Here is a 24016-nt window from a genome sequence, read left to right as displayed (position 1 = left end):
GGAGGGGTAGTGACGGGTTTAAACTCCGTCTCCAACTTAAACTTCATTCCATTTTGACGCTTCCAGTCCCTCTATCCCAAAACGTTTTCAAATTAAATCCCTAATTTACCCTATAGCCCCTTGCTTCCAAAAAATCCTTTCAATCCAAGTCCATATGTTTCAATTTAATCTTCAGTATCCAAAAATATAACTTTTAACACCCCTAAGGTGTACACCCCACTAATTAATACGGCTTAGGGTAAAATAAAATATAAAAATACATCTCGGGGTTTTAGGGTTTATTATTTATTTATTTATTTTATCTATTTTGTTTATTTTCTTATTTAATTTATTTTATTTATTTACTAATTTTAAACGGAATGTTACACCTATGTACAATGTTTGAGAAACAAAAACAAGAAGCATCATCTTCAAATGCATGAGGTGCAATCACTCTTTGAATTTGATTTTCATAAAGATAACATAGAAGTCAACTGCAAAGTAGCGTCAACATTAACAACATGTTAAGATATCATAATTTCCATGTCCTTCACACATCTTCTAGCAACATAAAATGTGGGATTCTTTTGCATTTTGAATAAAAACACATATTCTAAACTATTCTTGCCCTTCATATGAATTGAACAACAATGATAATACATAAGATTTAGTCACATCTGGACAACCATGCCCGTCTCCTTTAGCATACATGAATAGTGCCATCCTAGCCAGGTTTGTTGCATAGTCTATAAACTCTCGTAAAAACATAGAGTTAATACATGCTCGTTCCTTGTTAAGTTTCTTCCATGTCTCATTGATTAGCTTTTTTATATACCTTCTAGCTTCCTCTTCTGTTGCACCACTCTCATCCATATAACACTGAATTGATTTTGGAATATCCCCTCTTTCCATTTCATCCTTAAAAGAAGAAAACATAATGTCTAACTTATTTATTTTACACATAATTACGTGATTGGTCAATGTAGTTTTCCAAAACAGGTGTAGTAAGGACAACTATTGAAATTCGTACGCCCTTGGTCCCTATGGTTTCAAAAAACCAACCACGCCATAAATGAAACCACAAGACATAGTGTGTAGCGCGTCTGATAATTTTCATTACTACATTTGTTTTCGGAAACCATAGGACCAACCGCGAGTAAATTTGTCTTTATTTTATATACCATTGAAAACACTTCCAAATTTAATGTACGTGTTGAAAGAAAAATAGTCAAAATACGAATAATGCTAGAGCATACCGAGGATGTCCCTAGGTCGTCAGCAAGTCGGAAGATTAGTGATGAGTAGCGAACTATATTATCAGACATATCCAGGTATTGTAGGATTTCTTTGGTTAAGCTAACTGATGTTAAAAAGTTAACATGCATGAGTACTACAGGACCCGATATCGATACACAAGCATTTTCCAGGTACTCTTCGAGTGTGGGTGTATATCCATTATGGTACCACTGTGCTTCTACTAGGTATGACTTGCATAAATCTTCCCACTGCAATGTTGGCATTAAAAAAGAATAAAAGATTTGGATTTGATTCAAATCACAAAGGAAATAGAATAACAGTTAATCACAAAAATCACAGGTGGGTGTGTGTGTGGGTGGGGGGGGGGGGGGAGGGAGGGGGAGTGTAATATCAATGGTTATTGACATCATATTTCACTAAGTAATGATATTTTACGACAAAAATAATTCATAAACATTTTTTTTCCAAATTAATAAATAAAGAAAAGATCAAAAGGCTTACAACCCAATGATATGTCATCACTCTTTATGCTAAGGGTGTGGTAACACTCCTAAAACCTTATAACTTTAGCTTTTTGATTGTCATCTTATTTTTTTCCATTTACCATCTAATCTTAGCATTTGATAGGGAGTGGTAACACTCTTAACACTCCAAAATATTTTTTTTATCAAATCAAAGAGGAGGAATTTCTAGGTAAAATGGGATTGCAATCCGGTCAACCTCCTATGGACCAATCAGATTTCACCCACACACTCTCTCATCTCGACAAAATGATAATGAGAAAGGCATAGCGACCCCCTAGCGAGCGCTAGGGGGTGGTGTTCATGGCTTGCTAGCGAGCATAGCAAGTAGGTTTAACACCCCATTCCGTTTAGTCTTAAAAGTTAGAAATATATTTAATTGTCATAAAAAAAATATAAAAATTAAAAAATTAAAAAATAAAGGAAATAAAGAGTGGGTGACGGTCTGACGGAGGGTGGTGTCCTCTTCATTTCCCAACGAAGAATCTTTAATTCTTTATTGCTATTTTGGATTTAAAAAATAATATAAAGGTGGTGTCATCTTTCCTTTTTCGGAAGAACAAACCCATTTATCATTTTTTTTGTTAAAAAACAATAAAAAGAAGCGTGTCATATTTGTGATCTCAAGAAAACAAAATCTATTTTTGGTAAGATTTTTGGTTAGGAAAATGATCTGTAGCTTCTAATGTTTTAGTATGTGAAAATGAGATTTTCTGGATATAATTAATATCCTATTCGGGAAAAAGTTAAAATATTAATTATAAAATGTGATGTCCGAGATCACTAAAATATAATCTTGTAAATTTACGACTCTTTTATACACATAATCGGTGATCAATGTCGTAATATAATTTGAAAAGGTATTCATGGTGTTATGCCCTTAGTAATTAACTCAACATAATATTGTTACGAAGAAGAAGGATTACTTACTGCTTTCTTTAGGTGTTTAAGGATTAAGAATCCTGTGTTTGTCAAGGTGTTATATGCAATCTCATTTATCGAGTTATAGAATCCAAGGAAACATATCTTCATATAATCTGGAAGTTCTCCTATCCCATGGAGGTCCCATCTATGAAAGAAAATTTCTTTAGTTCTCATTAAATTTGTGCAAATATATAGTAGTTAATAAACAACTAATTAAGCATGTAACTGAAGTATCGTAAGAGTCTACATATATATAGTAGCATTTACCTGCTGATAACATCGGTAAATTGTTCAAGTTCATCCAAAGTACCAAATACATCATAGACATCATCGATAGTAGTAATTATGGCATTAACCTTAGTTAACGTTCTCCTTCCATTGCTAAGGCGAGGTAGGTAACTAACACCAACAGTCCACAAAAAATTCTCCACCAACCGATCTCGAGTAAAGCTCAACTTCTTATCCCAACTTATATTTCTCCACCACCTTATATTCATGGGGTATACAATAGCTATATATCATGATACTTTATTTTGTAGTGTATAACAATTAACAAGTCAAGATAATATAATTTATATATACCCATATGATACCTTGAGGAGTGTTTTAAATCCTCGATGTGGATAGCCTGGACCATGTTAAAATCCAGTTTTGCAAGCTCTATCAATGTGGGATTTATGCCGCTTCTTTTCTCATATACTTCCATAAACCATTTCGCCTCTACCCTTGGTACTCTCCAATGCAACGGAAGCTCCAACGCATGTGTTACTAACGATGATATATTTCCATCAAGTTTCTCTAAATTTTCTTGGAGATATTTGGTTGTGAAGTCTCTAACATCGTCCAATATGCTTTCATCCTCGAATGAATGATAAGAAGCCTCGTACAAGTTCAGCGTTGCCACCATATCCTCAAGTAATTGTGGGTTTAGATTTTGAGTCTTGTCCTTAAAGTTGAGAAATATCTCTAAATATAAAAGAAAATCAAGAAAAAAAACATTTAATGTTTGTTTTAATATAAACTAAACCTCATGCATCGGGATCACAAATGAAATCTTTCAAATCTTTACGAATATGAATCATTCAATTCTCTACGAATATGGATCCTTTATTAAATTTACCTTGGGGAACCTGATAACCATGTTGTCTTAGTAGTCGAAAGCCAAGTGCTTTAACGTTCAAATCCATGCTATTCCACTTGTTGTGAGTTTTGTAGTAATTGTAGTAAATCATCTCCAACACTTCACTTATTTCATCCTCAAAATGATATGATATCCCGAGTCTCTGCAACTCATCAACCAGCTCCAGAGTGCCTAATGGATTTCCCACATTGTATATTAACGTTTTCACAACTTCCTTTAAAGTACGTGTTGTTGCCGTGTACTCTTCTCCCTGTATAGGTTAAATTCTTGAATGTGACATACTACCAACCATAATATAAAAGAAAATGGGAATCTTACTATGTATTTGCTAGAGAGCGATTGAACTTGATCAAAGGACCATAGTGATGACTTATAATTTGCAGATCGTCTAACAAAGGACTCAGCTGCAATGACGACTGTTGATGTCGATTGTAATGAACATAAGTGTTTACAAATGTGAAAAGATCTAGTTTTTCTATGATTGTAGTTGTAACGGAGAATTGAATTATAAAAAAAGCACATCGAAGCCATTGAGAAAGATATCTTAGAAAGTACTAAGTTGGTCTATATAATGATTCTTAAGATATAGGTCTCTCTCTCTCTCTCTCTCTCTCTCTATATATATATATATATATATATATATATATATATATATATATATATATATATATATATACTATATTATTAAACATATTGTATGTTTCTTGAAAATTAAAAGGTACAATACATACATCATGTACAATAGTATTAAGCTTATAATCACATCTTATACTTATTACACGGTATTACCTTTATCTCTTGCCCTAATCTCCTCTACAACAGCCCTAATCAAGGAAACCACCACCACTACTCTCCTCCTTCTCACTTCCCTAACCGGCACCCTTTACACCACGCACCGCCGTCTCAACTTGTAATCTACCTCCCACGAACAAGTTCAAGACCCATTCGTCGCCTCTCTCTGAACCACCAACAAACACCAACAATCAGGACCTCAGATCCGTCATTGCTCCACCGCCACCACCATCGTAGAAAACCCACCATCTCTCTCTCTCTCTCTTTATTAAGAAAACCAAAACCATGTCACCATTGCACTGATGCTTTCCCACTCCGGCTACCTTCACCACCAACCTATCCCGCCCAACAACCTCCCACTGATCGCATGCTTTTAATTGGTCAAATATGAGATGCGCCGTTCAGAACTACACTACCCAATCTCTGCATTTACAGTCTTCACACCAAATCTGAACTGTCATCACTCATTTGTCAATCTTAAAAGGCTTCAACTCTACATTCTAGGTAATCTGAGATTTCAAACCCTAAACCTCCCTCTTGATTCGATTTCAAGCCCTAAACCTCCCTCTTTTTCTTTTATTTTTATGTCTAATGAAGTAGAATGGACAGGGCATGGTTTTTTTTGCAGGTTTGTTCAATTTTTTTTTATTTTTTTGTGACTTTTTACATCCGTGTTTGAATTGTTTTTGCAGGTTTGTTTGATATTAACATTTTTCTGTTTTCTTTATAAGTTATTTCAAGACCTTATGATCGGTTTGAAGTTTTATGTAGTTATTTAGTTTTGGTGTATGCGTTTGCTAAGCTGTGTGTTTTTGTGTTTTAATGTACAGTTTTTGGTTTAGATGTGGAGTGAAACAAAGTTTCTCTCTAGCAACAGGTATCACTGGGCACATTTAGAATGAAGGTCAGTAGCAAAAATATGAAGGTTATGTTAATTTGTTCAATTTTTTAAATAATTTGTGATTTTAATAGGTTCGGGAGAAAAAAAAGTGAAGGTAATGTTTGTTATTGTTTGCCAAACTATGGCAACGATATAGGGGCTGCAAAAAGGTCTATGTTGTAGTGACGAGAAGAAATTTTGAGCCTGATGGATCGTTGATGTAATGTTTCAATTCTATGTTAATATGTTTTTTTTCCAGTTTTCACTAATTTTGGCAAGCCTTTTAATGTAAGGTTTGCATTCCCTGTTACATGGTTTAGCTTGAATATTAATGTCTTATTTATATATCTACATGGGAAGAGGGGTAGTAGATCTACAAGCTGCAGGCTATGGATGTTTTTAGTGTTAAAAGTTGAAGTCATGAGGCACATCATGCACACCATGTGTTTGATAAGAATTCCCAATCAATACTTGATTGTCCATATAGAATATAAGCCCCTTTTTTTAATGTTTTTTTTATGCAGATATGTTATAGGGGACTACAACACTGATTAAAATCCCACACTGGATTTATTGGCTTATGGTAACAACCATTATTTTCATCTATTACTACCATACTTTAGTAGATATACTTCAGTAGATGGAGAAATCACATAAGTTTCATTTTGCAAGTCTTTGTAAGTTTTGAATATGGTCAGTCAGCTAGGTTCAACACCTTATGTTTTACTTGATTATGATAAATTTGTTTGAGTTGAATGTTATTGTTATAGAAAAATCATTTCTTTGTGTGAAGATTAATGTATGAAGTAGAAGATGGATGAAATGAGAGAAATGTTGATTTTGCAATCTCAAAATTTCACATAAAAAAGGACCTAACAATGGAGAGTTTGTACTTTATTTTCCTGATGTGATTTTTGTATAATTAAATCAGTTGTAAATTTATTTCCTTATGATTGTTATTGCAATCACATTGTTTACTCTGAGCATTGTTTTGATTTATCTCTTCTTATGATGACAGGAAGTTATTGAGGAGCTGTAAATTTATTTTCAGTCATTTGATAAGGGTGGTTATGGAAATAATTACTCACATCCAAAGAGTTTTGTCAAGAAGTGAAGCATTTGATAACAAGTTACAAATTGGCTCCAAATTTTTACTGTTCGTATTTTCTCTTCTAATATCTCTTATATATATATATATATATATATATATATATATATATATATATATATATATATCATGATCTGTTTTTATCAAGATCCGGTTAAAAACAGTTGTACATACAGTTGTATGTTGATCAGGTGCATAATTTTTAGAAAAGGGCATAATGGGCCTTTTTTGGTTAGTATAAAAAATGGAAAGTTAATTACTCATGTTCTTATGCCTTGGAGTGATTTCGTTGCAAAAAAAAGATAGGTAAAAAAAGAAGAAATGAATGGTCTATTAAGGGTGCTTGTATGTTCTGGTGTAGAAATATGAATACAAGGCAAATTGGTCTCTTTTTGGTTTATGTTGCAAGTTATAAGTCTGTTCAAGGTTTTATAGTTTTAGGTTGGTTTCGTTGTTCGAATTAGTCAAAGTAATAGAATTGAAGTGTAATGTCGTCTTTTTTTATTATAAATTCAATAAGGAAAGAACTATGTTGAGTGAAAAAGTATAATGTATACTGGACCAACTGTTATTCATCATGCAAGAATGTCGGTAAAAGATGGAGAATAAAATAAGCATCCATAAACTAAAAAACGAAGCATATTTAATGAAGTGTTTTTTTTTCTTATTACAATGGAAGATTTGTGTCTCATATAATATTTGACCGTATAAAACATTTTTTTTATTTAAGACTAGATTGTTGATCACCTAATTGAACCATAAAACATCGGAAGTAATTGATTAGCCTTTATGTTTTAAATATATAAATATCATGATTAATAATAATATATGCTATATATCAAATATTTCCTAATAATCATTAATATAAAAAATATAAAAAAGATTTACCTCATTATTTTGATTTTATTTTAAGAATTTGACCCTATATAAGATATATCTTAATAACTACTAATGTATAATAAAACATAAATTATTTGGGTAATCATCCGGGAAAACATTATTTGCCAAATGTTTTTTTTTTTTTTTAATTTACATCAACGGAGATTTTATTTTTCAAATATATTATTTTGATATATAAACGCTCTATTTGCGACAAAATGAATCCAACATATAAAAACATATCTCTAACATATAAAAAAACAACGAATAAGTTAAAAAATACATTAATCGTCGAAAAGAAAACGAATTATTGAATTAAAACTAATGCTCAATGATATTTGACAATACATTTGTGTGTTCACGTATATTTGTAAAGAATCACAATTTTTATATTTAATTCTTATTGATTTCGTTTCTGATATCCTAATTCTTATTGTTAATTGTTTAGATGTATTAAACTATCTGTACAAAAAAAAAACTAATCGCCTAAAGAAGTAATTTATGAAAAAAACTATTCGCACCCGTCGCTTGGCGCGGGTAAACGGCTAGTATATATATATATATATATATATATATATATATATATATATATATATATATATATATATATATATATATATATATATATATATATAGACTTAGGTCATTCTATTCAAAGTAATTATTGTGTTATTGTATGCATAAATGTGAGCCAATCATTTTACTTATTTTAAGAAAGTGATTAATACATATTATTTAATTAAATATAATTGAAAAATACCATCTAATTTAACTAGAAGGGTATTTTAGTCAGTTAACATAGATTTAATAAAGGAAATTTGCATATTTTAAGGGATCAAAGATTCTATTAATTTTAAAATTCCGATCTTACAAATTATAAGGTTTTTAGTTCGGACATTCTGACAAAATATGTTTGAGTATGTTCAAAAATAACAAAATTTCTTGTAGAATAACAAAATTCTCTAACCATCAATTGAAGAATTAAAACAAAAATTACATTAATTCTTATAGAATACATGTAACAATTGCTAAGAATTACATTTATTTTTAAAGAATAAAACTAAAAAAAATTTCAAATCTGGAAAAAAAAACATCAAAATCTAACAAAAACACTAATACATTCTAAAAGAATAATGTTGCTAAGAGGCGTCGTTCAAATTTCGTGGTCCGTTCTTCAAGCATCAGCTTCTGTAGAAAATACAATGAATAAATTAGTGAGAAAATATTCATACTCCATTCCAACATAATTGGAATTCGTGATTCCATTCTGATAGAACTGGAATTCATTTACCAATAATTATATTAATTCGGGGGATTTTAACAGAATATGTTCATGATTACCATAAAAAACATTCTTTTCTGATAGAATACTATAAACGAAGAAATACCATTCAGTTGAAGCATTTTAGCGAGCACTTGGTGTGCATGAAAACAACTTTCAATTCAGTTGAAACATTCATCTGTCAAATAAGCAACCAAAACAACCATGATTTGTGTTCAACCAATCAAACCCAAAAAACTCATCTAAACCTATGGATTAAACTTCATTGATTTACAGTACATCAATCACATTAGACAACCAATTCACATTAGGTATTATGATACAATATTGAACATGAATCACAAAGTAGTCTTAGAAAAAATATAGTTCTTGCAATAGAGAGAACGATAAAAACACCTAATTTAACTATACTAACAATCGGTTTGGGTTGAAGTATAGCCCTAATTAATCAGAATGTGATAAAATTTAAAGCAACTAAGAACGATACCTTTGTGAAGACTTCTGGTGGGTTCTTCATCAGTCAAAAAAGAGGCATCGTCAATATTTATGGGACAGCGTCGTTCGTGACATCAATCCACTAGAAGAGTGAAGGAGATGAGATAGAGAGATATCAGATGTTCTTACTCGAGGATTTCTGATCACTCATGACCACGCAGCTGCGAACCAGGTCCATTCGTTAGCCCCGACGGTCGTCCCGATTGCTCCCAGCATCACCGGGGAAGGAAGAAGCGGCAGTAACCGCGAACTCATCGATCCTTGCAGTCACAGGCGACGACATCGTGCAAGATTCAGCTCCAGGCTTCCAGCTTCGTCGGTAGTAGCGTCGCAAAGGAATGCTCGGCTATTCAGGGCGTCATCGGCAGCAGCTAAGGCGGTCAATCTCGGTTGGGCGGCGGCGGTTGAAGAGGTTGCGGCTGGAGCATCCAATCTAGGGTTCGGGTTAATGTATGCGACAAGGGGTGAGGGAAAGATGGTGACGGGTTTATTTTTGGAAGTTATTAAACAAATGACTAAATTAACCTTATTTATTTATTTAATTATTAAATTTTTTATTTAATTTTGATTGGCCCACAATTATGCATACAATAACACAATAATTACTTTAAACACCTGAACCTATATATATATATATATATATATATATATATATATATATATATATATATATATATATATATATATATATATATATATATAATGGAAAACAAAAAAACCCTAAAACTCATAAGAATACATAAAAAAAAATACTTAGAGACCACAAAACTTTTTTTGACTTTATACATCAAAAAATCGCAACTCTTTTAAAATTTTCACTGAAAAAAAAATTAAAAAATCGATTTTTTTTCTTCAAAAAAAATTTCAATGAATTTATATAAAAGGTTGAGAATTTTAAGAACATAAAGTCAAAAAAAAATATTTGTGATTTTTTAAGTATTTTTTTATATATTTTTATGATTTTTATGTTTTTTTAGGGTTTTTTTGTTTTATAGATCCTAAATCATATATATATATATATATATATATATATATATATATATATATATATATATATATATATATATATATATATATACACGAATTTGTGGAAGCATAAAACGATAATTAAAAAGAAATTGTAGAAGAAATAAACGATGAATGATCAAAGATTAAATGTTCTTGAAATGTGTGTGTATGTATGCGTGATACAGCGAATGAACACAAAAAAACTTTTATATACGTCTGATCTAAATGAAGACAAAAGTGATCATTTATGCTATTTAAACTAATGGCCCCTACACTATAGCTTTATTGACATATTAGAACCTAAAAATAGTTTTAATGCCACATTTTACTAAAATCTCCACCTTGACATTTAAACCAAGTCAAAATTGAAAGCCAAACTTTTATACCAAACTTGAAACACCTTTGGATTGTCGACCCGTATCCGACCAAACTTCTCGAGTCACCAAAACCAAACACCATGAAGTTGTCTCAGCTTCACCTTGATCTCTACCAAACCTCTCGCCACCTAAAGACGTCTATCGGACCCCGTACAACCTTATGTACCCATGCTTTGGCGAATGCTTCAAACCGTACCCGGACCCGTAATGACGTCCCGTGTGCTCCACTATCCAATAAACTAAAAAACCCACCGATTGATCCCTTGAATTTCCCTCAACGATTTAACATCCCGACTCCCAGGTATGAATTTTAAGAATTTTTGTACATCACATATGACCTACTCGACGAGTTGGAGGCCCCAACTCGTCGTGTAGAAACTAATAAGGCTGCATGGATTATGGAACCTACTCGATGAGTTGGAGGATCCCAACTCGACGAGTTGAGGCTGTGCATGAAAACCCTAATTTTTAGGGTTTGCACCCTATTTAAAGGATCTTAAATCCCCTCACCGGCCTCCCTCACCACCTTATTGTCCAGAGAGAAACCCTAGTCGTGCTTTATTACTTTCTTGAGTGTGTGAGCTTTGGAGAGTAAATTTTGTGTTCTTTTGGAGGAAACTAGAAGCTTGAAGAGGTTGGATTGCGTAGAATGCCTTAGATCCGGGAGCTTAACTGTTTTCGCAACCATTTGGAAGTAAAAAGTTGCCATATTGATCACTCCTTTGTTAGATCTCTCCATTAGAGAGTTTATGGTCATTTCTAGCTTATTCTTGAGTCATTCTTGGTTTTGAGCATGCTTTGAAGCGAGGACTTCAGATCTGAGCATCTTAGGGCCTCCTTGGACTTAAAGTTGCCAACTTTATTAAGGCTTGGCCCTCCTTCATACTCTAAAACCCATAATAAGCTTCATATGATTGATTTAATCCCTTTGATGCCTTGCATGCACGTAAAGTTAGCAACTTTACGTGGTATCTCAGTCCTAAGGTGCTAGATCTGTATTTTGGGGCCTTGGATTCGACTAGAAAGGGCTGAATACGTTAAGACAGCAAAACTCGACGAGTTGGATAAGGTTTCCCGCTTTCTGGATACTGAGTGAACTCGGCGAGTTGATGAGATGACTCGACGAGTTGGTTGAGTTTTTCCCCGGTTTTCTGGACACTGAAGAACTCGACGAGTTGCTCTGGAAACTCGGCGAGTTGTCTCGAGCTCTTCACGATCTTCTGAGATATGAAGGAACTCGACGAGTCGGTAGATGCACTTGACGAGTTGGGTCAACATGGAATGTTGACCTTGACTGTTGACTTTGACTTTGACCATGGTTGACCAAGTTTGACTTCTGAAGGTATTTCGGTAATTTGTGATTTTAATGGAATTAGTCATATGGTGGTTACAGGCAGTTGAGTTCGTAGTTGTGAGTTGGGATTTGATCGGTTCAGCACTACTTGTGAGGTGAGTTTCCCTCACTATACTTAGGGGTCGAAGGCACCAAGGCCGACCCACTGGATTTATATCCTGGTAGTTGTTGATATGCAGAGTGTGAGTTAGATATGCATGCTAGTTTGATATGCTAGTCTGGTAGATATGTAGGACTACCTGTGATACTGTCTGATTATCTGTATGTGTATTTAGCTGTTACATGTCGACATGTTGTGTGGGTAGGGTTGAGATTATACTGCTCCGTGCGGTAACCAACAAACCCTGGAGTATGCCAGATATGAGCTGAGGGCCAGGGAGAGCATGCCAGACTTATACTGAGGACTCCTAAGCATTCCAGACGCGAGCTGAGGGCCAGGGGAGCATGTCAGACTCGCACTGAGGGTTGATCATATATATTCCAGTCTTAGGACTGAAGGGGCAAGCCAATCATAAGCTGTGGGCTCGAGAGCAAGCGAGACTTAAGCTGTGGGCTCGGGAGCAAGCTAGATGTGAGTTGTGGGCCTGTAAGGCAAGCCATACTTATACTGTGGGCTCGGGGGTAATCCAGTCTATAAAGCTGTGAACCCATTACATGTTGTTATTATGTGTGCTATTTGTTATGTATCGGTATTTTGGAGGAACTCACTAAGCTTCGGGCTTACCATTTTGGATTTTGTTTCAGGTACTTCGGATGATCGCAGGAAGGCGAAGGCTTGATCGTGCACCTCCTAACATTTTATGATTTTGATTTCTGGGATTCTTTGATATGAAACAATTTTGAAAACATTTTGTAATAAATAATGGCTTTTGGATGCTTGAAAAAGTTAATTTTTTTTTAATTTTATGGATGTTACAAGTTGGTATCAGAGCCTTGGTTTGAGTGAATTGGAGGAACACTCATGTGAATCCAGTCTCAAACTAAGGAAAATATTTTCAAAATGATTTTCAATGGTTTTAAAAATACTAAAGGAGGATGCAGAGTGTACGATCAGCCGAAACCAGTAAGTAGACCCCAAAATAACATACGGTTATTTGATATTGTGATATGTTAGAACAACATGCTAGTGATAGGCTAGGGATCTTCAGGGATTGCATGATACAATTGTCTGATTATATGATGTCTGATAGCCTACGATTTTCTTATATGAAATTGACATCATTACTGTAGTTGCTTAGTGTATGCATCATAGTTGTACATAACTAAGACCTTATAGCCTGAGAATGTTCGGTTTGGCCTTATTTCCTGTTCTTGTTTGATGAAGGGCTTAGGGTAGGATCAGATATTCGAATGTCTATAGGGTTCAGCGTTATGTATGGCTAGCATACACGAGTGCTGCAGGATTGGTGGAAGTTTCATGGATGAGTCGTGTGGGGTCAGTCGGCCAGTTGTGGGATGTTTAGCCTTCCTCTAGGAGTGAGGATTGAGCGCTCGCCTATGCTTATATACACTGTTAGGGTGTTGTGATGATCCTTGAGACAAATATGGTTAGGTGTGGAAGGTAGTATGGGCCCGTACTACTGAAAGCACAAGACCCATACGCGTAGCAAGGAAGTCACAACCCCTAAGGTTTAGTTGGGAGTTGGTTCCCCGTTATTATATGGAGTATCTGATATCTTTCTGGTGTATTTTCAAAATGGTGACTTCGAGGCGATTTGATACCGGATCCGCATCAGGATCAGGAGCTGGCAGTCAGGACGGGCCAGCAGCAGTGACAGGTACCACTGGTCAGATGAGATCGAAGGAGTTGGATGCTAGGATTCGAGAGATCCTACACGATGAGGTTGCAACACTATTCCGGGCATAGTTGCCAGAGATGTTTGGGTCTATCAAGACCGCCATGGTCGAGTACTTCAATGAGCGCTATGCAACCATAGCTGAGATGGCTGCTGCTGCAGCCTACGCAGCCGTAGCAGCTGCATGTATGGGGACAGGTAGGGCTTTTTAGTACCGGGACTTCGATAACACGAAGCCCCCAACTTTCGATGGGATTCAGGACCCGATCATAGCCATGAGGTGGCTATCTGACGTTGAGGGATGCTTTTTGACATGCTCATGTCCTACTGACTATAAGGTCTGGTGTGCTCTGAACCTATTGAGGCCAGAGCGAAGGACTGGTGGAGATTGATGACGGGGTCGTATTTTGATGAGCAGAGAGCTGCAGTTACTTAGGATCAGTTCAGGGAGATGTTCCGCACTGGATACATTCCGCGGGTTGAGCGAGAGCGGCTGGCATAGAAGTTTTTTGGATTTGAGACAGGGATTGGAGTCGTTGACGGAGATCACCCGTATGTTTACTGAGAGGGCGATGTTTTGCCCAGAGTTTGCTTCCGAGCAGGCTCATATGACACGTTATCTGAGCATGCTCAAGACCGACATCAGACAGTTTGTTGCTACCCAACGTTGTGATACATTACTGGAGCTACAGGAGGCTGCTAGGCGGCGTGACTTGAGATTGAGCTGCAGTTGAGAGAACAGAGGCAAGCCTCGGCGCAGTCACAGCCGGCGCCGAAGCGGTCCAAGACCACTAATTCCAGGTCAGGAGGTCAGCGCGACCGCACTTGTGGGAAGTGTGAGAATCCTCGTTCTAGGGTTTGTCGATCTGGTAGCGGGTGCCACAAATATGGCAAGGAGGGGAATAATGTGAGGGACTGCCGTCAGTCCGCCCGGGTTCCGAGTATGAGGATCTGTTACCATTGTGATCAGGTTGGCCACGTGAAGGTCAATTGTCCGTTGCACGCCGACAAGCCAGCGCAGGATCCCGCGCCAACTACATTGAGGATCACTGACGGGAGCCAGGGTAAAGCAGAGCCCCCGAGGGCTCGGGGACGTGCGTTCCAGCTCACGGCCGAGGAGGCCAGGACAGCACCAGATGTAGTGGCCGGTATGTTCCTATCCCTTATCTTATTGATTATGTTTATTTTATGCTCATATATGTTGTACCTATGTTAGGTACGTTCTTAGTGAACTCCTTGCCTGCTCTGGTATTGCTTGACTCGGGGGCGAGTCGGTCATTTGTCTCTCGATCGTTTAGTAGGGAGTTCGGTTTGCCTTTAGGAGAGATAGAGTGTCCGTTGCGAGTCTCTATCACCAACGAACACGGGATTTCTGCGTCTTCAGTCTATTGCGGTTGCGAACTAGAGATCTTCGGGGCTTCCTTTCCGATTGAATTGATTCTGATTCCTGTGGGGGAAGTTAGTGTGATAGTGGTATGGACTGGCTGAGTCGCTTCGGTGCCATGATCGACTGTGAGGGTCAGCATGTGGTAGTTCGAACCCTAAGTGGGGGAGAGCTGGTTATCTATGGTGAGGGCACCAAGTTGGGTTCAGGGTTTTGCTCAGCCGCCAGGGCTCGACAGTACATTCAGCACAGGTGTGCGGGAATTGATGATCTCATTCGTTCGAGAAGTTCTCCATGGGGAGCGTCGATTCTCTTCGTCAAGAAGAAGCATGGTTCACACCAGATGTACATCGATTATCGGGAGTTGAACAAATTAACGGTGAAGAACCGTTATCCACTTGCCCGAATTGATGATCTCTTTGATCAGCTATAGGGAGCATTTGGTTCTCCAAGATAGACTTGTGGTCCGGGTACTATCAGGTCAGGGTGAGGGAGGAGGACGTGGAGAAGATCGCGTTTCGGACTCGTTAGGGACATTACGAGTTCGTGGTGATGCCGTTTGGGCTCACCAACGCGCCGACAGTATTCATGGATCTGATGAATCGAGTATGCAGGTCGATGCCCGATCGCTCAGTCATCGTGTTCATAGATGATATCTTGGTATATTCCAAGACCAGAGAGCAGCATGAGGAGCATCTCCGTGAGCTGTTGGGAGTCTTGAGGCGAGAACGATTGTATGCCAAGTTCTCGAAATGTGAGTTTTGGTTGCGAGAGGTTCAATTCCTTAGACATCTCGTTAACCAGGAGGGGATTTTGGTCGATCCGGCCAATACCGAGGCGGTTATGCAGTGGGAGGTTCCAAAATCTCCATCGGATATCAGGAGCTTCTTGGGATTGGCAGGGTACTACCAGAGATTTATACATGATTTCTCCAAGATTGCAGTACCCCTCACTCGTCTGACGAGGAAGGGGGCGGATTTCCGGTGGGGCCCTGAGCAACAGACTGCATTTGAGACTCTGCGACAGCGTCTCTACGAGGCGCCAGTTTTGACACTCCCTGAGGGAGTTGAGGATTTTGTGGTGTTCTGTGATGCATCGATCACCGAATTGGGAGCAGTCCTCATGCAGGGAGGACGGGTGATAGCCTATGCTTTGCGACAGCTGAAGCCGCATGAGACAAGATATACCACACACGATCTGGAGTTGGGAGTGGTGGTATTTGCTCTCAAGATTTGGAGACATTATCTCTATGGGGTCCGTTATACCATATTCACAGACCACAAGAGTTTGAGACATATCATGGATCAGCCGAACCTAAACATGAGGCATCGCAGGTGGCTGGACGTAGTCAAGGATTATGACTACGAGATACTTTACCATTCGGGTAAAGCGAATGTTGTGGTGGACGCCCTCAGCCGCAAGTCGGCTGGATCTTCTGTTCCAGCGACATGTATGAGGGTATCAGTGGATTCTCCACTTGTGAGCTTGATCAGGGAAGCTCAGGTCGAGGGTGTACGACAGGAGAACAAGAAGCTGTAGAGGATTAGGGGTGAGAACAACAGATTCGTGCAGGATAGTCGGGGATTGTTGACCCGTTGTGGTCGGGTATGGGTTCCGATGTCTGGTGGGGTCAGACAGATTGTACTCGAGGAGGCTCATAAGTCTCGCTTCTCTACTCACCCCGGGGCCACCAAGATGTACCGAGATCTGAGATTGAGTTACTGGTGGCCGTGTATGAATAGGGAGATCGCCTGGTACGTCGAGAGGTGCTTGACCTGCAGGATGGTCAAGGCCGAGCATCAAAGGTCGCATAGCAAGTTGCAGCCTCTAGAGGTCCCCATGTGGAAATAGGAACAGATCACGATGGACATCATCACCAAATTGTCGAGAACGGCAAAGGGTTTCGACGCTATTTGGGTCATCGTGGATCGATTGACCAAGAGTGCCCATTTTCTGCCCATTCGTGAGAGCTCATCGGCCGAGAAGCTGGCCGATGTGCATATTCGCGAGATCATTGCTCGCCTTGGTGTTCCAGTCTCTATCGTTTCAGACTGTGATGTTCGATTCACCTCCCGTTTATGGCAGAAGTTCCACGAGGAACGGGGCATGCGACTACATTTCTGTACAGCTTATCATCCGTAAACAGACGGCCAGAGTGACCCTCGAGGATATGTTGTGGGCCTGCGTTATTGACTTTGTTAGGAGTTGGGACACCTACCTACCTCTTGCATAGTTCTCCTACAATAATAGCTTTCATTCCAGCATTGGTGCTCCGCCTTTTGAGTTGTTGTATGGACGGAGATGTCATACCCCAGTCTGTTGGGGTGAGGTTGGTCATAGGGTGATGGGTCGGACCGAAGTAGTTCTGCAGACTACCGAGATGATTCAGCAGATCAGGTAGCGGTTGCAGACTGCTCAAAGTCAGCAAAAGAGTTATGCCGACCGGTGCCGATCTGAATTGGAGTTTCAGGTGGGTGACATGGTACTACTGAAGGTCTCACCCTGGAAGGGTGTGATTCGCTTCAAGAAGAGGGGGAAGTTGGGTCCCCGATACATTGGACCCTTTCGGATTATTTCCAGGGTTCACAAGGTGGCGTATAGACTGGATCTTCTGGAGGAGCTCAGTCAGATTCTCAATAGTTTTCACGTCTCGCAATTGCGAAAGTGCATATTGGATGAGGATGCAGTGGTGTCATTGGATGATATTCAGGTCGATGAGCGCCTGAATTACGTGGAGAAGCCAGTGGCCGTTCTGCAGAAGAAGGTGAAGCTTCTGCATAACAAGGAGGTACCTTTGGTAAAGGTACAATGGAAGCATCGGAGGGGATCCGAGTGGACTTGGGAGCCGGAGGCTGAGATGCGGGAGCATTATCCGGAGTTGTTCACCGCAGCAGACATCGAACACGGAGTCTAGTTCAAGTGGGGGAAAATTGTAACATCCCGACTCCCAGGTATAAATTTTAAGAATTTTTGTACATCACATATGACCTACTCGACGAGTTAGAGGCCCCAACTCGTTGTATAGAAAATAATAAGGCCGCGTGTATTATGGAACCTACTCGACGATTTGGAGGATCCCAACTCGACGAGTTCAGGCTGTGCATGAAAACCCTAATTTTTATGGTTTACACCCTATTTAAAGGACCTTGAGTCCCCTCACCGTCCTCCCTCACCACCTTATTGTCCAGAGAGAAACCGTAGCCGTGCTTTATTACTTTCTTGAGTGTGTGGGAGCTTTGGAGAGTAAATCTTATGTTCTTTTGGAGGAAACTAGAAGCTTGAAGAGGTTGGATTGTGTAGAAGGTCTTAGATCCGGGAGCTTCTCTGTTTTTACAACCATTTGGAGGTAAAAAGTCGCCATCTTGATCACTCCTTTGTTAGATCTCTCCATTAGAGAGTTTATGGTCATTTCTAGCTTATTCTTGAGTTATTCTTGGTTTTGAGCATGCTTTGAAGCTAGGACTTCAGATCTGAGCATCTTAGGGCCTCCTTGGACTTAAAATTGCCAACTTTATTAAGTCTTGGCTCTCCTTCATACTCTAAAACCCATAATAAGCTTCATATGAGTGATTTAATACCTTTGATGCCTTAGATGAACGTAAAGTTATCAACTTTACGTGGTATCTAAGTCCTAAGGCGCTAGATCTGAAGTTTGGGGACTTGGGTTCGACTGGAAAGGGCTGAATACGTTAAAACAGGAAAACTCGACGAGTTGCTTAGCCAAATCGATGAGTTGGATAGGGTTTCCCGCTTTCTGGATACTGAGTGAACTCGGCGAGTTGATGAGATGACTCGACAAGTTGGTTGAGTTTTTCCCTGGTTTTCTGGACACTGAAGAACTCGACAAGTTGCTCTGGCAACTCGGTGATTTGTCTCGATCTCTTCACGATCTTCTGAGATATGAAGGAACTCGACGAGTCGGTAGATGCACTCGACGAGTTGGGTCAACATGGACTGTTGACCTTGACTGTTCACTTTGACTTTGACCATGGTTGACCAAGTTTGACTTCTGGGGGTATTTCGGTAATTTGGGATTTTAATGGAATTAGTAAGATGGTGGTTACAGGAAGTTGACTTTGGAGCTGTGAGGTGGGATTTGATAGGTTCAGCACTACTTGTGAGGTGAGTTTCCCTCACTATACTTAGGGGTCGAAGGCACCAAGGCCGACCCATTGGATTGATATCCTGGTAGTTGTTGATATGCTGAGTGTGAGTTAGATATGCATGCTAGTTTGATATGCTAGTCTGGTAGATCTGTAGGACTACCTGTGATATTGTCTGATTATCTGTATATGTATTTAGCTGTTACATGTCGACATGTTGTGTGGGTAGGTTTGAGGTTGTACTGCTCCGTGCGGTAACCAACAAACCCTGTAGTATGCCAAATATGAGCTGAGGGCCAGGGAGAGCATGCCAGACTCATACTGATGACTTCTAAGCATTCCAGATGCGAGCTGAGGGCCAAAGGAGTTATTTGTTATGTATCAGTATTTTGGGGGAACTCACTAAGCTTCAGGCTTACAGTTTTGGATTTTGTTTCAGCTACTTCGGATGATCGCAGGAAGGCGAAGGCTTGATCGTGCATGTAACACCCAAAACTTTTTACATATATTATAATGTTATTTTGTGGAAATTTATCATAGTATTATATAACATCATTTAAAAACTAGAGTTTCCAAAAACCATATAACATTTTTACCAGAAAATTAGCGCGTGTACAACCATATCAAAACCATAATTAAAGCAACCAGATTATTATGTGCAAAATCTATATCCAGTCCATACTCTTGCTTCCACTATCAACACTCGTACTAAGGTTTTGTACCTGAACCTGGAACACATGGCACATAACAATTATCAGACAACATGTCTGGTGAGTTATAATTTAATACAATAATTAAATTACTATAAACCATAACGACCGAAATATAGTCTTATCAATAACTACGGCTATCCATATTATGGCCCCGACAATAATTTACGGCTATCCATATTATGGTTCCGTCAATAATTCACGGCTATCCATACCGGAGAACAAATCATCCAAATGGTCCCATCTTAGTCCATAAGGACCCTTGGGCAAGCTTGCAATATCTTTTCTCTTTATCTTTTCTTGTATTATTTAATATTTATGTAACAACAGAATACAACTATATAATCAATTGAACAATACATTCTAAGTGCCAACAAATTTAATAAAAGCACAACATACAAGCCATGTATTCATACTTTACAAGGTTTTATAACTCACCTTAAAGAAAGCTAGTTTGATTAACTTTTATTATCGCGCTGTTGAGCAATCCTTTCCTTCCATCCTAATAAATTAAACCATTGCAATAATTCAACAAATTATAATGCTTGTGCATAAACGATTATGCTTCTAACTAGTACTTTAGAATTTCTCTAATTAAATCTTGATTATTCTTATGTATGTCAATATAATATTGACTTTTATTAGTCAAAAATCTTGATAAATTCCAAAATAATTTGTCGCATCCTATTTCCAAACATTCAATATTCACGTTTGATGAAAAAGATCAAATCCTCCAATTTATATTAAACATGTTTATTTAAACTTAGACATGTTTAATAATTTAATCGATGAATATGCAAACGTATATTTATTTATATATTTTTTTAACATGCAGTTGTTTATAACATTCTAAGCTTCTTATGAAACCCAAAAATCCATTAAATAATATCAAATAAATAAATACGTTTAAATACCTTTATCTTAAGTAGAAAACAATAAATCTTGATTGTATTCCTCTTTTCAATTTGAAGTAGGAGATGGAGTGTTTACTGTCTGTCCTATCTGCCTCTCTCTATTTCTTTGTTACATAAAAAGATGAAACGAAATTGACGAGCTAGAACAAAAAAAAGTTATCGGTTGCACATATGGATATGTGGCAGTTTCACTCTATGCTATCAATAGCGCGCTATAGCGGCGCTATAGCGTTTTGCGGTGTTACTGAACCGCTATTTTGAAATAGTGTTTTTGAATAGCGGTGACGCTATTTGCAGCGCTATTGACCGCTATTTACCGTGAACCTCATCAACGCTATAGCGACGCTACACCCGCTTTTACAATTTCGTACATATTAGGATATTTTGACAAAGAAAAAACGATTGTGCGTTATTTCAATATTAAATATTTGTTTTTTTAACTAGTCCACTACACTTTTTGTCTTAATAAGTCCAAATAATAAATATAATTAATTACAAACTACAAAGCAACAAACGACAACTCCCCTTTCTCGTCTGTTTCAGTACTTAGAAACCATGAACCACTTGAACTGCGATGACATTTTGACACTTTTTAGTTTCCATATTACTATATCATAATATTGTATATAGACTATTCTATGTTTTTATATGATTTTTATGATATTAATTATATATAATATTAATAATCTAATATATAAATTTTGTATAAATATATAATATAAATTATACATAATATTAAAAAACTGCTATACCACCGCGATAACTGCGATTTAAAATAGCGGCATGTGACCGCTATTGAAATTTCAACCGCGATAACTGCTTAGGTTTCACTAGACACGTAACTTCCTAATTTACCAACACGTGGGATGTATCAAATAAGAGTTTAACATCCACCTGTTCATGACGTTACACATTATTATATATATATATATATATATATATATATATATATATATATATATATATATATATATATATTAAAGTTGTGGAAGAAATGAATAGTAAAGTTGACATACTTTGTCTAGCTTTGGCCCCTTGATTTACATATCCGGTCCCTGTACTTCTTTAATTAATTTATTCATGTCCTTTTGTTTGTGTTCCATTCAACTTCCCATTTTTTTGGCAGAATTGGTCCCTGTATTATTGTTGGAAGTTAGGAATACTAAATTTGGATGTTTTTTGACAACTTTGCTCATTATTCTTTACCCATTTTGACATTTTTGGTCCTTGCAATCAATATTTTTACATTTTTTTGGAACCTTTTAATATTTAAAGTTTGGCCACAAAACTTTAACGGTTTGACAACTTTGATTCCTTTTCTAAAAAGTTGCTAATTCCTACCCCTTTAATTCTTTAGCCATTTTCACACTTTTGGTCCTTGCAGTCAAAACTTTTACATTTTTTGTCCGGGGCAAAGCCCGAACTTTTCATCCTTGCACTTTCTATGTCTGTCATATTTATCAATTCGGAAACAACATTGAAACCTTCTGGCCCCCGCGTAGCGGGGGTAACCTTTCTAGTTCACAAGTTATTTGATCCATATTTACAAGTTTATCCTTCACCTCCTATGCTATTGACATAACATATCCTCCACATCATTATATTAGTGGTCTTTTGTCTCTTCTCAAATAAACACATCAGATCCTTAAGTTTAAAATTTATCCATAGACTCATTGTACGAATTCAGATTTCGATTATTTTATATCCACAAATTCATATTAAGTCAACTACTTTCATATAATGTGTTCCCTACTGAAGTATTCTACATTTTTAGTTATGATGCAATATGTACATCGATATGCATATTGTGTTATCAAAAATGTTACTATTTCACTTCTCGAGTTCACATATATTTAGACAAAATACATATTATAACACATAATTTGAGTTATTTATTTATTTATTTATTTATTTAGTTAGTTAGTTATTTTACAGTCATTACAGTGCAACTCCTCACATTTTATGATTTTCATTTATGGGATTCTATGATATGAAACAGTTTTGAAAACATTTTGTAATAAATAATGGTTTTTGGATGCTTGAAAAAGTTCAAATTTTTATGAATTTTATGGATGTTACAAGTTGGTATCAGAGCCTTGGTTTGAGTGATGATAACGCTTCGTTATTTCATCTTTTGTCTCCCACGTTTGATTTGGACATAAGGAATGCTTCCATTGAACTAACACAAGTTCAATTTCCTTATTTCTTAACTTTCTGATTTGCGATCCAACTATCGCTTCTGGTTCTTCTACCAATCGATTAGGATATTCCACTTTCACATCTTTCAATGGTATAATTTTATCGTCCCTTCCAAGATACTTTTTCAAGTAACATACATGAAATACATCATGTATTCCATGAAGCTCTGGAGGTAATTCTAGTTTAAAAGCTTGAGACCCGACCTTTTTCAATATTTTGAATGGTCCGATGTACCTTGGGCTCAATTTACCCTTTTTGCCAAAACGCATTACGCCTTTCCATGGTGATATTTTCAACATTACTAAATCACCAGGTTTCATTTCAAATGGCCTTTTCTTTAAATTTGAATAACTTCTTTGTCGATCTTGAGCCGCTTTCATGTGCGTTTGAATGATTTTAATCTTTTCATTGGTAATTCTTACCAATTTTGGACCTGTAAGCTTTCTCTCGCCTGCTTCGAGCCAACACAAAGGTGTTCTACATTTTCTCCCATACAATTCCTCATATGGGGGCATTCCAATGCTCGAATGGTAGCTATTATTATAGGCGAACTCCATTAGTGGAAGATGCTCGTTCCACTTTTTGTTAAAATCGATAACACATGCTCGCAACATGTCTTCAACAGTCTGAATTGTGCGTTCACTTTGACCGTCAGTTTGAGGATGATATGTTATACTTAAGTGGATTTTTGTTCCCAATTCTTTTTGTAAAGCTTGCCAAAATTTAGAAGTAAATCTGGCATCTCTGCCTGATACAATTGTTAAAGGAACTCCATGAAGTATTACGACTTTGTCGACATATAACTTCGCTAGTTTCTCTAAAGGAGTTGTTTCCCTTATTGCTAAAAACAACACATTTTTTGTTAAGCGGTCAACAATAACCCAAATGGCATCATGTCCTTGACTAGTCCTTG

The 24016-nt window shown here is 37.3% G+C and overlaps 1 protein-coding gene and 1 long non-coding RNA gene across 2 annotated transcripts; both read right to left on the bottom strand.

The window, feature by feature from the left end:
* Positions 1–481: 481 nt before the first annotated feature.
* LOC145119591 (R-linalool synthase QH1, chloroplastic-like) lies at positions 482–4355 on the bottom strand. The gene is made up of 7 exons (XM_079055268.1): positions 4141–4355; positions 3802–4072; positions 3275–3647; positions 2949–3167; positions 2688–2826; positions 1236–1484; positions 482–897 (listed from the first exon to the last, which is right to left on the bottom strand). The coding sequence occupies exons 1-7, from the start codon at positions 4351–4353 to the stop codon at positions 598–600; spliced, it is 1764 nt and encodes a 587-aa protein (XP_078911394.1). The 5' UTR covers positions 4354–4355; the 3' UTR covers positions 482–597.
* Positions 4356–19881: 15526 nt separating this feature from the next.
* On the bottom strand, positions 19882–21006 carry LOC145118647 (uncharacterized). The gene is made up of 3 exons (XR_013713391.1): positions 20905–21006; positions 20429–20492; positions 19882–20008 (listed from the first exon to the last, which is right to left on the bottom strand). It is a non-coding gene; the product is annotated as an uncharacterized LOC145118647 (long non-coding RNA).
* Between the last annotated feature and the right edge of the window lie 3010 nt (positions 21007–24016).

The sequence above is a fragment of the Lactuca virosa genome, chromosome 6 (assembly GCF_052849685.1).
Source record: "Lactuca virosa cultivar CGN04683 chromosome 6, Lactuca_virosa_CGN04683_v6, whole genome shotgun sequence".
Classification (NCBI taxonomy): Eukaryota; Viridiplantae; Streptophyta; class Magnoliopsida; order Asterales; family Asteraceae; genus Lactuca; species Lactuca virosa.
Note: the sequence above shows the minus strand (reverse complement) of the source record. Positions and strands in the feature narration are given on the sequence as shown.

Bases quoted from the DNA above. Each gene is read 5' to 3' on its own strand.
- LOC145119591 (XM_079055268.1), bottom strand. From the start codon at position 4,353: ATGGCTTCGATGTGCTTTTTTTATAATTCAATTCTCCGTTACAACTAC. The intron at 2,827-2,948 runs GTAAATGCTACT...TTTCTTTCATAG, and splicing joins TTTACCGATGTTATCAGCAG to ATGGGACCTCCATGGGATAG. The intron at 898-1,235 runs GTATGCTCTAGC...TCTTCTTTTAAG, and splicing joins ACGACCTAGGGACATCCTCG to GATGAAATGGAAAGAGGGGA.